The sequence below is a fragment of the Oncorhynchus gorbuscha genome, linkage group LG06, assembly GCF_021184085.1.
Source record: "Oncorhynchus gorbuscha isolate QuinsamMale2020 ecotype Even-year linkage group LG06, OgorEven_v1.0, whole genome shotgun sequence".
NCBI lineage: Eukaryota > Metazoa > Chordata > Actinopteri > Salmoniformes > Salmonidae > Oncorhynchus > Oncorhynchus gorbuscha.
Window position 1 is genome coordinate 67,267,882 of NC_060178.1, and position 14,243 is coordinate 67,282,124.

General features: G+C 42.8%; 1 protein-coding gene across 2 annotated transcripts in view; it reads left to right on the top strand.

The window, feature by feature from the left end:
- The window catches only part of LOC124038254 (protocadherin-15-like), a 275,775-nt gene that overhangs the window by 224,993 nt on the left and 36,539 nt on the right, over positions 1-14,243 (top strand). For both annotated transcript variants that reach the window (XM_046353882.1, XM_046353881.1), the window contains exon 24: positions 1,540-1,649. In XM_046353882.1, coding sequence (XP_046209838.1) covers positions 1,540-1,649 — 110 coding nt within the window. The remainder of the gene's footprint in view (positions 1-1,539; positions 1,650-14,243) is intronic.

The following is a 14,243-nucleotide window of genomic DNA, read 5'->3' on the forward strand; positions in this document are numbered from 1 at the left end:
GCTCAATGTCAGAACCTAATGTTCACCATGTTATGTCCATGCTTTGCATGAGTACACAGGAAGTTACAGTATGTTGTCTCACTGGAAATGTTTTGATGTACATACTGTATTAAAATGACCCTTGATATTCTGTCTCTAAAGATGTTATTGCCTCTTATATACACAGACACATCTAAGGCACCTGATATTCACTTTTAGATTTTAGTGCATTTGGAAAGTATTCAGACTTTTTCCAATTTTGTTACATTACAGCCTTATTCTATGTTTAGTTGAGCAACAACTGTACAGAAAATAAGGCACTTACTTTGATAGGAATGCACACAAGTCAAAGTTATCATTTGAAAGGAAAATAACAATGAAGGCAATTTTTGGACCAGCCATAAAATATGCAAGGGGGGAAAGGTTTGAACAAGACTGCGCAAATGTCTGCATACTTGATCTGCGAAAACACTGGTGAATTGCTTTGGCTCTCATCAAAGAAAGGAAGTGTGTTCGGTTCAGTAAAGCCTCAATCATAAATGGGCTACTTCTATATGAATGAATGAGGAGGGAGAACACACCTCAATTCAAACTGTTGTTTGAATAAAATAAAATTTAGAAAATAATTTGAATTTGACAAGTTGAAACAGCCTGTAGTAAATCGGTTTGAGGGCAGCGGGGGTTAACTATTGCATAGCAATCACATTTTGGAACAGTGAGTGCATTCTGACATCACACCATTAGAGATATTAGGAACTCACATATGAAAAGGTTCATCCAGAATTGTTATTTTATTTCTAATGAACCCATCCACCACCCTCCGTCTTCCGATGAAACATATATTTTATGCTACATACTGTATACATACATTTTCCATATACATATTTTATATACATGGTACTTTTATATACAGAAATCACATACCAATAATACATTGCCAAATATAAACTCTTTAATCCCACCCCTCAGCCACTCTCAGCCCACCCCATGTACAGTATCACCATAGACCACCCTTGTTTGGTTTCGAGGGTGGTCTGAGATGGCAGAGATTCTTAGCTTTGCCTCTATTCAGCAGTTTCATCCAGAGCATCATGGCATTTGTAGCTCTTTATGATAGCCACATTAGCAGCTAATTATCATTTCCTTTTGGAAGGGTAAATACAGCAAATATATTGAAAAAAGTCAACTTGTCCAAGAGAGATTTACATGGGTATCAAAACAACAGCCTACACGAAAACACAGCCCTTATTTTAAGTGTTTTTAAAAGATGTCAACATTTTTACTTGAAGACACAGACTTAATGTGCGCTGGAACTTGTCAAGATTAAATAAAGTGCTAATTGCTATTGTAGAAACTTGTAAAAGTGTGAATATGGTTTTGTTTAGTGCAAGTTGTGTATGTGCCATATTCAACAGTGTGTCTGCTGAATGTGGTGGGAAGGAGCATACTGTCAGATTTTTTTCTTCACAATTGTTTTTCTCAGTGGAAGTTCTCAGTGGTAAAGTGTCCAGGGATATTTAGTCATGTCCGCTCCATCTCTGTCTCTGTTTCTGTCTGCAGGTTTGCTCCTGTCAGTGAGCTGTCCCCAGTAGGCAGACCGGTGGGCAGCATCCTGGCAGCTGCCATCAACCAGACCATCTTCTACTCCATCGTGGGAGGAAACAAAGGTGGTAAGTTCAGACATTACCCCCTGGTGCCATAGATAGAAGAAACACTCACCAAAAGAGGAAAACATCATATTTCTGTTTATTAAATTATTGCAATAACATACAATCTATTGAATAATGTACAATCCATTCTACAAAAATTGGATGCACTTTACTTGTGTTACAATTGCATCCAGGGAAATCAAGAGTGGAGACGTGCAAATGGTTAGCTCCAGTCTAAATATCAAAGGAGGGAGGGACAGAGGAGAGATGCGGCCAGTGATTTCTACTCTCCTGAAATAGCAGCCATGAAGAGTGCTTCTCAGGGAAGGGAGAACAGGTGTCTGAGACCACAGTGGAAGTTGTATTTTATCACAGTCCATTTCCATGTCTGTGAAGTCAATGTGCGATAGTCTTTATTAATGTGTGATGCACAGTCTACTCCTGATTAATGCATTGACTTGGGAATGTCCCAAATGTGTGCTTTAAACTTGAGCATCTGGAACTAATTAAATGCAACTCTTAAACCGAGTGTGCAACTACAGTACAGCAGCTGGGTGCAAAAAGTTTTTAAAAAACAAGAGGTTATCATTTTTATGGTTGGTCTTTGGCACACCAACACACAACATATTGTATCTTTTACCTCTCAGATGTTATGTCTCCTATAAGGGGAGCTTTGAGTGGTCCAACTGACATTTTGGTGTACAAAGCGCCCTGTGAACTTTTTAGAGACCTGTGCCTTATAGTGCCAGAAAACCCAATTGGTGCGCTCTCCGTTACCATTCTGTCAGTGGAGCTGAATTGAACTGTCAGATTTCAGACCCCACATTTGCAAAAAGTGATGTGTCACATTTTCTGACCTACCCAGAAAAATAGTAAATTTGCTCTACCTCTGAGTGATGGAGTCCAGCCTGGTAAACAGGCGTCATTCTAGCAAATCCAACAGTTGTGGTGTCATCTCACTGTGATATTCTCAGCTGGATTTAAGTCTCTCAACATGAAAAAATACAATAGAATTTCATATAATTGAAACAAGACCACTTTATTTGTGTCACAGAATAATAAAATCACTTTGTGCTTCAAATCAAATGTTATTAATCACATGCGCCAAATACAACAACTACTTTTACCCATCTACCAATAGGTGCCCTTCTTTGAGAGGCATTGGAAAACATCCCTGGTGTTTGTGGTTGAATCTGTGTTTGAAATGCACCGCTCGCCTGAGGGACCTTACAGCTAATTGTATGTGTGGGGTATAGAGATGAGGTAGTCATTCAAAAATCATGTTAAACACTATTATTGGACACAGAGTGAGTCCATGTATTGATCACATGTTTACTAATATTGTAGAACTTTGTTCTAAAGCTGTATCTGTACCCATTGGAAGCAGTGATCTAGGAAAGCCAAAGTTCCAAAACTGGTCCTAAAATATTGTATAAAAGATCATGCAAAATATTTTGCTGTGACTCTCATGTGGATGATGTTAAAAATGTTTCTGGTCTCATGTGATTAATAATGAGCATGCAGACACTGCCCTTGATGAATTTATGAAATTGCATCTTCCAATTATTGATAAACATGCACCTGTTGAGGCTCCATGGATTGATGATAGACCTCTCCCATCTTTACAACCATTGAATCTATATGTTTTGACCATGACAGTTTACAATCTAAAGTAACACCAAGTTAGTCTCCTCAAATTGTTCAACAGCCACACCATTCATGACCAGATTCAGCTGAGGTCTAGAACTTAGGGAATGATTTGTACAATGCTCTGTATTTTAGAGATGTTCAGGACCAGTTTATTACTGGCCACCCATTTGAAAACAGACTGCAACCCTTTGTGTGTATGTATACCGAGCATGTCCACATCTTTGTCAGACCATTTTATTGGTAAACTTCAGGGTAATGTAAAGGTAGATGTTTTTACTGATCCAATACATAATATATGGGGACCATTATTAGCATCGTCATAATCACCAAATTATCATAATTACATAAGTTATGTTATACTCACAGACATGATTCAAACTGTTTTAGGAACTTCAGAGTGTTTTCTATCCAAATCTACTAATAATATGCATATCTTATATTCCTGGCATGAGTAGCAGGAAGTTGAAATTGGGCACGCTATTTATCCAAAAGTTAAAATGCTGCCCCCTATCCCAAAGAGGTTTTAACCTGTAGTGACGCCCATACCGTGAATGGGACCGTTATCATCATCTGACACTAATTAGCATAACACAACGAACATAAATCTTCCTAGAAAATATTCCTATTCATGAAAATCACAAGTGAAATATATTGGAACATGGCTTAGCCTTTTGTTAATCACCCTGCCATCTCAAATTTTCAAAATATGCTTTACAGCCAACGCTAGCAAGCATTTGTGTAAGTTTATCATAGCCTAGCATAGCGTTATGCCTTGCTAGCAGCAGGCAAACCTGTCACGGAAATCAGAAAAGCAATCAAATGAAATCGTTTACCTTTGATGAACTTGTTTTCACTCCCAGGTAGACAGCCAAAGTAATTTTTTTCCCAAAATATTATTTTTGTAGGCGAAATAGCTCATAGCGTTTGTTCTTCACGTTTGGCTGAGAAATTGCCTGGAAATTGCGGTCACCACAACGGCAAAAAATATTCCAAATTAGCTCCATAATATCGACAGAAACATGGCAAACGTTGTTTACAATCCATCCTCAAGGTGTTTTTCTAATATCTATTCGATAATATATTCGTCGGGACAATTTCATTTTCACTAGGACCGATTGGAATAATGGCTACCTCTGTATTTTATGCGAGAATCTCTCTCGGAGCCACCATGTGACCACTTACGCAATGTGACCGCCTATGGCTATTCTTCAACAGAAATGCGTAAAACTACGTCACAATGCTGTAGACAACTTGGAGAATACGTAGAAAGCGTAAGCTCGTTGATGGTACATTCACAGCTGAATAGGGAGTCATTGGAACGCAGCGCTTTCAAAACCTGGGGTACTTCCAGATTGTATTTTTCTCAGGCTTTCGCCTGCAACATCAGTTCTGTTATACTCACAGTCAATATTTTTTTTTAAATGGAAACGTTAGAGTGTTTTCTATCCAAAGCTGTCAATTATATGCATATTCTAGCATCTTTTCCTGACAAAATATCCCGTTTAAAACGGGAACGTTTTTTTTTCCAAAAATGAAAATAATGCCCCCTAACACCAAGAGGTTATTAAAGTACTTCCTCTTTCAAAATATTGTTCAGTGAATCATGAGTGACTCCATCCTTTGTAAAAAGTTTCAGTGAAACAAATTCGGTAGCATTTCGATGTTGAAGGTTGAAAAATAATAGTATTTTTATGGTGTTTCTTTTGCAGTGGCTTCTTCCTTGCTGAGTGGCCTTTCAGGTTATGTCGATATAGGACTCGTTTTACTATGGGTATAGATGCTTTTATACCTGTTTCCTCCAGCATCTTCACAAGGGCCTTTGCTGTTTTTCTGGGTTTTCACAACTAAGTACGTTCATCTAGAGGAGACAGAACGCGTCTCCTTCCTGAGCATTATGACGGCTGCGTGGTCCCATGGTGTTTATACTTGCGTACTATTGTTTGTACAGATGAACATGGTACCTTCAGGCATTTTGAAACTACAAACTAAATGTATGTAAACTTCTGACTTCAACTGTAGGTATTTAACCTCTCTGCGCACAGAACCCGTTAGCAGGATGAAATTCGACAACATACGGTGATCGCTACGGAAATAGTCATTTTGCTGATCCCTGCCTACAGGCAGAAGCTAAAACAAGAGGCTCCCACGCTGAGGTCTGTCCAACGCTGGTCAGACCAAGCTGACTCTACACTCCAAGACTGCTTCCATCACGTGGACTGGGATATGTTTCGTATTGTGTCAGATGGAAATATTGACAAATACGCTGATTCGGTGTGCGAGTTCATTAGAACGTGCGTCGAATATGTCGTTCCCATAGCAACGATAAAAACATTCCCAAACCAGAAACCGTGGATTGATGGCAGCATTCGCGTGAAACTGAAAGCGCGAACCACTGCTTTTAATCAGGGCAAGGTGTCTGGTAATATGTCCGAATATAAACAATGCAACTATTCCCTCCGCAAGGCTATTAAACAAGCTAAGCGCCAGTACAGAGACAAAGTGGAATCTCAATTCAATGGCTCAGACACGAGGCATGTGGCAGGGTCTACAGTCAATCACGGACTACAAGAAGAAACCCAGCCCAGTCACGGACCAGGATGTCTTGCTCCCAGGCAGACTAAATAACTTTTTTGCCCGCTGACACGGCCTGCAACGAAAACATGCGGTCTCTCCTTCACTGCAGCCGAGGTGAGTAAGACATTTAAACGTGTTAACCCTCGCAAGGTTGCAGGCCCAGACGGCATCCCCAGCCGCGCCCTCAGAGCATGCGCAGACCAGCTGGCCGGTGTGTTTACGGACATATTCAATCAATCCCTATACCAGTCTGCTGTTCCCACATGCTTCAAGAGGGCCACCATTGTTCCTGTTCCCAAGAAAGCTAAGGTAACTGAGCTAAACGACTACAGCCCCGTAGCACTCACTTCCGTCATCATGAAGTACTTTGAGAGACTAGTCAAGGACCATATCACCTCCACCCTACCTGACACCCTAGACCCACTCCAATTTGCTTACCGCCCAAATAGGTCCACAGACGATGCAATCTCAACCACACTGCACACTTCCCTAACCCACCTGGACAAGAGGAATACCTATGTGAGAATGCTGTTCATCGACTACAGCTCGGCATTCAACACCATAGTACCCTCCAAGCTCGTCATCAAGCTCGAGACCCTGGGTCTCGACCCCGCCCTGTGCAACTGGGTACTGGACTTCCTGACGGGCCGCCCCCAGGTGGTGAGGGTAGGCAACAACATCTCCTCCCCGCTGATCCTCAACACGGGGTCCCCACAAGGGTGCGTTCTGAGCCCTCTCCTGTACTCCCTGTTCACCCACGACTGCGTGGCCACGCACGCCTCCAACTCAATCATCAAGTTTGCGGACGACACAACAGTGGTAGGCTTGATTACCAACAACGACGAGACGGCCTACAGAGAGGAGGTGAGGGCCCTCGGAGTGTGGTGTCAGGAAAATAACCTCACACTCAACGTCAACAAAACTAAGGAGATGATTGTGGACTTCAGGAAACAGCAGAGGGAACACCCCCCTATCCACATCGATGGAACAGTAGTGGAGAGGGTAGCAAGTTTTAAGTTCCTCGGCATACACATCACAGACAAACTGAATTGGTCCACTCACACTGACAGCGTCGTGAAGAAGGCGCAGCAGCGCCTCTTCAACCTCAGGAGGCTGAAGAAATTCGGCTTGTCACCAAAAGCACTCACAAACTTCTACAGATGCACAATCGAGAGCATCCTGGCGGGCTGTATCACCGCCTGGTACGGCAACTGCTCCGCCCTCAACCGTAAGGCTCTCCAGAGGGTAGTGAGGACTGCACAACGTATCACCGGGGGCAAACTACCTGCCCTCCAGGACACCTACACCACCCGATGTTACAGGAAGGCCATAAAGATCATCAAGGACATCAACCACCCGAACCACTGCCTGTTCACCCCGCTATCATCCAGAAGGCGAGGTCAGTACAGGTGCATCAAAGCTGGGACCGAGAGACTGAAAAACAGCTTCTATCTCAAGGCCATCAGACTGTTAAACAGCCACCACTAACATTGAGTAGCTGCTGCCAACACACTGTCATTGACACTGACCCAACTCCAGCCACTTTAATAATGGGAATTGATGGGAAATTATGTAAATATATCACTAGCCACTTTAAACAATGCTACCTTATATAATGTTACTTACCCTACATTATTCATCTCATATGCATATGTATATACTGTTCTCTACATCATCGACTGCATCCTTATGTAATACATGTATCACTAGCCACTTTAACTATGCCACTTTGTTTACTTTGTCTACACACTCATCTCATATGTATATACTGTACTCGATACCATCTACTGTATGCTGCTCTGTACCATCACTCATTCATATATCCTTATGTACATATTCCTTATCCCCTTACACTGTGTATAAGACAGTAGTTTTGGAATTGTTAGTTAGATTACTTGTTGGTTATCACTGCATTGTCGGAACTAGAAGCACAAGCATTTCGCTACACTCGCATTAACATATACTAACCATGTGTATGTGTGACAAATACAATTTGATTTGATTTGATTTATTAAACATTCATGAAAATACAAGTGTCTCATATGTTTCGAAAGCCTAGAATCTTGCAGATTTAAAAAATGATTTACTGCGAAAGAATACGATGTGATTATCTGAGGATAGAGCCACATAAAAAACAACTATTTCAACGGGACGTATTTCGCGGGACGTATTGACTGAAAGTAACCGATTTGAAGACAACAAGTAATGACATCATTGAGCACCAATGATATGACCACTGTTTTGTTGATTGACTGTATTTTAACCCAATGACCACTGATCGTCTGGAAATCTAGCTGGGTAGATAGCCAATGAGCTGAGGTAAACGGCAATATGTCATGTTTATGTGTTGGAAGACCAACCCATGTAGTAAACTCCGGCGTAAAGAGGGTCATTCGCCATTGAAGTTTCATACCGGAAGGAGCAACGCATGTTACACACAGCGTTGTTTTGGAAAAGCGCGTCTTCAGCTGTTTATATATCAATCAGTATGGCGACTAAGTCAGGGAAATCTAAATTTAAGTCTCGATATACAGATGTACACACAATTTTAGAAGAAATTGATCGGTAAAATGAGAGAGATTGTTGGAGAACGATTCATTTAGAGATCCCCAATTGGAGGAATATTTTTTGAACGGAGAGGACATCGTCTTGGGCTGGTAAGTTTTTCTTATGCCAATGCCGTTGTTTAAAATTAATAATATTAAATATTATTTGTGAAATGAAGTAGCCTATTTGAGAATGTTGAGGGGAGGGCAGGCCCACAACAATGGCCAAAGGGAAATGGAGACAGTAGATACAGCTGGTCTGTCATAATATAATAAAGACAGTAGATCTAGCTGAAATGTCATAATATAAATTGACAGTAGATCTAGCTGGTCTGTCATAATATAAATGAGACAGTAGATCTAGCAGGTCTATAATAATATATTCAACCTTATGTTCCCTGTACTCTAAGTATATCTGTTTATTATACCTGTTGATACAGGGCTCATATGTGAAACTATTCTAACTGAACATTTTCTTTCACAGTGACACTGACTCAGAATGGGAGCCCCCAGTGCCAAGGTGTCCTTCCCCCACTGAAGCTGGTTCATCCAGCGCCTGCCATAAGTGATGTTCATCTGCACAAATTTATTTCTGCAGGCATGGATGTGCCTCAGGGCCAAAAGGGCACAGCATGGAGGCATCACTGTGTTCTTTGCAAAATGAAGTCCCCCATCACCTGCACCACATGTTTGGTGACCCTCTGCTTTACAACAGAAAGAGACTGCTATGGCTCCTGGCATCAGCAGCACAATATTGACTGAGAGTCTTCCAAATATTGAAAGTGTTATTTTGTAAATGTATATATATTTTTTCATGTTTTTTTCTCCATTCTTTGGGGGTGTGTGTTAGAATACCATTTTGGTATTTTGTATATAGTTATTCCATTCAAAATGTATAACTTCACCAATTTGGCCACTTGGGTACATTTGGGCTACTTGTGTGGGACACCTGGGTGACTTCATGATAAATGTCATGTCGCACAATCATTTTGGAAGTTATCATCCTGACACTTTGCACAAGTACTCTTACCCTCTTATGTTTTTCACTGAAATTGTCCCCATCATCCTATCTGAATGTTTGTTTTGTCTTTTAAAGATGATGATACAACAATAAAAATGAAAAAAACGTATTATCTAAACCAGATCTATTGTGTTATACTGTATTTTCCTACATTCAATTCACATTTACACAAACTTCAGAGCGTTTTCTTTTAAAACCATATTATAATCTCACACAATAATACTAGAGTCTTATGTCTCTACATTTTCCTCCTCTGTCTCTGCTGCTAAAGCCACTTTCTACCACTCTAAATTCCAAGCATCTGCCTCTAACCCTAGGAAGCTCTTTGCCACATTCTCCTCCCTCCTGAATCCTCCTCCCCCTCCCCCCCCCCCCTCCCTCTCTGCAGATGACTTCGTCAACCATTTTGAAAAGAAGATCGACGACATCCGATCCTCGTTTGCTAAGTCAAACAACACCGCTGGTTCTGCTCACACTGCCCTACCCTGTGCTCTGACCTCTTTCTCCCCTCTCTCTCCAGATGAAATCTCGCGTCTTGTGACGGCCGGCCGCCCAACAACCTGCCCGCTCGACCCTATCCCCTCCTCTCTTCTCCAGACCATTTCCGGAGACCTTCTCCCTTACCTCACCTCGCTCATCAACTTATCCCTGACCGCTGGCTACGTCCCTTCCGTCTTCAAGAGAGCGAGAGTTGCACCCCTTCTGAAAAAACCTACACTCGATCCCTCCGATGTCAACAACTACAGACCAGTATCCCTTCTTTCTTTTCTCTCCAAAACTCTTGAACGTGCCGTCCTTGGTCAGCTCTCCCGCTATCTCTCTCAGAATGACCTTCTTGATCCAAATCAGTCAGGTTTCAAGACTAGTCATTCAACTGAGACTGCTCTTCTCTGTATCACGGAGGCGCTCCGCACCGCTAAAGCTAACTCTCTCTCCTCTGCTCTCATCCTTCTAGACCTATCGGCTGCCTTCGATACTGTGAACCATCAGATCCTCCTCTCCACCCTCTCCGAGTTGGGCATCTCCGGCGCGGCCCACGCTTGGATTGCGTCCTACCTGACAGGTCGCTCCTACCAGGTGGCGTGGCGAGAATCTGTTTCCTCACCACGCGCTCACCACTGGTGTCCCCAGGGCTCTGTTCTAGGCCCTCTCCTATTCTCGCTATACACCAAGTCACTTGGCTCTGTCATAACCTCACATGGTCTCTCCTATCATTGCTATGCAGACGACACACAATTAATCTTCTCCTTTCCCCCTTCTGATGACCAGGTGGCGAATCGCATCTCTGCATGTCTGGCAGACATATCAGTGTGGATGACGGATCACCACCTCAAGCTGAACTTCGGCAAGACGGAGCTGCTCTTCCTCCCGGGGAAGGACTGCCCGTTCCATGATCTCGCCATCACGGTTGACAACTCCATTGTGTCCTCCTCCCAGAGCGCTAAGAACCTTGGCGTGATCCTGGACAACAAACTGTCGTTCTCAACTAACATCAAGGCGGTGGCCCGTTCCTGTAGGTTCATGCTCTACAACATCCGCAGAGTACGACCCTGCCTCACACAGGAAGCGGCGCAGGTCCTAATCCAGGCACTTGTCATCTCCCGTCTGGATTACTGCAACTCGCTGTTGGCTGGGCTCCCTGCCTGTGCCATTAAACCCCTACAACTCATCCAGAACGCCGCAGCCCGTCTAGTGTTCAACCTTCCCAAGTTCTCTCACGTCACCCCGCTCCTCCGCTCTCTCCACTGGCTTCCAGTTGAAGCTCGCATCCGCTACAAGACCATGGTGCTTGCCTACGGAGCTGTGAGGGGAACGGCACCTCAGTACCTCCAGGCTCTGATCAGGCCCTACACCCAAATAAGGGCACTGCGTTCATCCACCTCTGGCCTGCTCGCCTCCCTACCACTGAGGAAGTACAGTTCCCGCTCAGCTCAGTCAAAACTGTTCGCTGCTCTGGCTCCCCAATGGTGGAACAAACTCCCTCACGACGCCAGGACAGCGGAGTCAATCACCACCTTCCGGAGACACCTGAAACCCCACCTCTTTAAGGAACACCTAGGATAGGATAAAGTAATCCTTCTCACCCCCTCCCCCCTTAAAATATTTAGATGCACTATTGTAAAGTGGTTGTTCCACTGGATGTCATAAGGTGAATGCACCAATTTGTAAGTCGCTCTGGATAAGAGCGTCTGCTAAATGACTTAAATGTAAATGTAAATGTAGCTTGTAGAGTTGATAAATTCTCATATCTTTTTTAAAAGAATCTTGGATCATCATTATTTGGACAGTATAGGTTTATGGTCCAATAACATATTTAAAATCCTCCATCTACCTTGAGGATCTGTTTGGACAATTTGCACATTTGGATCAAAATTACAGTTACTATTAATATAATCACCCCTTTTGAATTTCTTTGCCAATGGGAGAAATATATTTTGACAGCCCCAGTCCTTTTTCCACAAAACTTAATTTAAAATTGTTGAATGAGTTTCCTGTAAACAATATATATTATATTCCTTCTCTTTTAGACAGGTAAAAACTGATCGTCTTTTCTTATTATCTGCTAAGCCATTACAAATTTAACTGGCTATACTTATTTCACAAATTACCATAATGAGAAACAAGTTTCAATTCTATTTATCATAATATATGTTTGTAAACGTGCCATTAAAAAGTAACATAAGATTGAGTGTCTATATAGCTGTACCATAATATTTGCATTGCTACTAATTAAACCTCCAATTGGTCCCCACTATTCCACCTGCTAAAACCCCTCCTCATGCTGAGTTGGGTTGTCATCCCAATGAATGGCAGATCCCAACCGAACCCCCGGATCCCATGGCCCCAGAGAGAGCGGAATCCATCCTTCGAGAAGAGCACACAGTGCCACCCACAGAACAGCAGTAGATCAAACGCCAAAAACGTTACCATTTCCCTCACCTCAATTTGTTTTAAATATAGCTATTAAATATATATATATATATATATATATATATATATATATATATATTAAAATCCTCTTTATCTTAATTTCCTATAATTAGTTATTTGTAGGAATGTAGACAGTTTATTGTTACTGCTTACCATTATTGCCATTACAAACATTACATTTAGGCAAGCAATTATTATTTTAGCAAATAATAATTGTGATTCATCCAATGTTGTCCCTAACATATTTTATTTTACTCCCTCCCTCCCCCTCCCTCCCTCCCTCCCTCCCTCCCTCCCTCCCTCCCTCCCTCCCTCCCTCCCTCCCTCCCTCCCTCCCTCCCTCCCTCCCACACACACACACACACACACACACACACACACACACACACACACACACACACACACACACACACACACACACACACACACACACACACACACACACACACACACACACACACACACACACACACACACTCATAAACACTCAACCCCTTTCCCCCACCAACAACCATAGACTCAGGTGCTCAACAGTTGCACCATCCCAGAGCCCAACTCAAGAAAGGCCTTGTTCACGAATGCATATACAATTGCAGCTGTATGAGAAGGCCTGCAAAACTGAGCAAAAATGGGCAGAAATGGGGAGATTTGATTAACCATTATCACGTCCGAGGTGATGGAGATCAGATTTACCTCCTTCCTCTGAAACACCCACACATGGTCCCCTGTTGTGACCATATTCCCAAGCATCTCCGTGCAGTCAGACCTTTGATGATTTTGTGCCACCAGTGCCACAATGGTATGGCCCCTCTCTGAATGTCAGTGTGACCCCCTCCTCATGGGTTATTGCTGCTAGTGTTGCTAGCACTGACACTGCTTGGGTGTAGGCATCCCCACCGGCTAGGTACAAGATAATTTACAAGATCAAGATCATTAAGGTTCTCATTAGCAGCTTTGAGAATTTCCTTGTATATTATGCTCTCCCATCAGGGGGCTCTGGTTTTGCAGGACCAACACTGCCAGGCAGGCTCAGAATCTTGAGGGGGTGGTGCTGCTCTAGAAGGTCTCTGACTGCATTTTGGCTGCATACAGGCAGCTTACAGCAGGCCCATAAAACAGATAGGGACATATCTTTGGTGTCTGCGTCATTCATGAGGGTGTCTAGGGTATAGGGTTGTGGACCATTCCATCAAGATCGGACCATAAATAAGTACATTAGATGCTTTTTCTTTTAGGTACACTTCAACTATGACAGTCAAAATGAAAATTAAATCCAGAAAATCACATTGTAAGTTTTTTAATGAATTTATTTGCAAATGATGGTGGAAAATAAGTATTTGGTCAATAACAAAAGTTTATCTTAATACTTATGTTATATACCCTTTGTTGGCAATGACAGAGGTCAAAGGTTTTCTGTAAATCTTCACAAGGTTTTCACACACTGTTGCTGGTATTTTGGCCCATTCCTCCATGCAGATCTCCTCTGGAGCAGTGATGTTTTGGGGTTGTTGCTGGGCAACACAGACTTTCAACTCCCTCCAAAGATGTTCTATGGGGTTGATATCTGGAGACCGGCTAGGCCACTCCAGGACCTTGAAATGCTTCTTACGAAGCCACTCCTTCGTTGCCCGGGCGGTGTGTTTGGGATCATTGTCATGCTGAAAGACCCAGCCACATTCTCCCAATCTTCTTCTGGATCACCCTCTATATCACCCTCTATAGCAATCTTCAGACGGGCCTGGACATATACTGGCTTAAGTAGGGGGACACGTCTGGCACTGCAGGATTTGAGTCCCTGGCGGCCTAGTGTGTTACTGATGGTAGGCTTTGTTACTTTGGTCCCAGCTCTCTGCAGGTCATTCACTAGGTCCCCCGTGTGGTTCTGGGATTTTT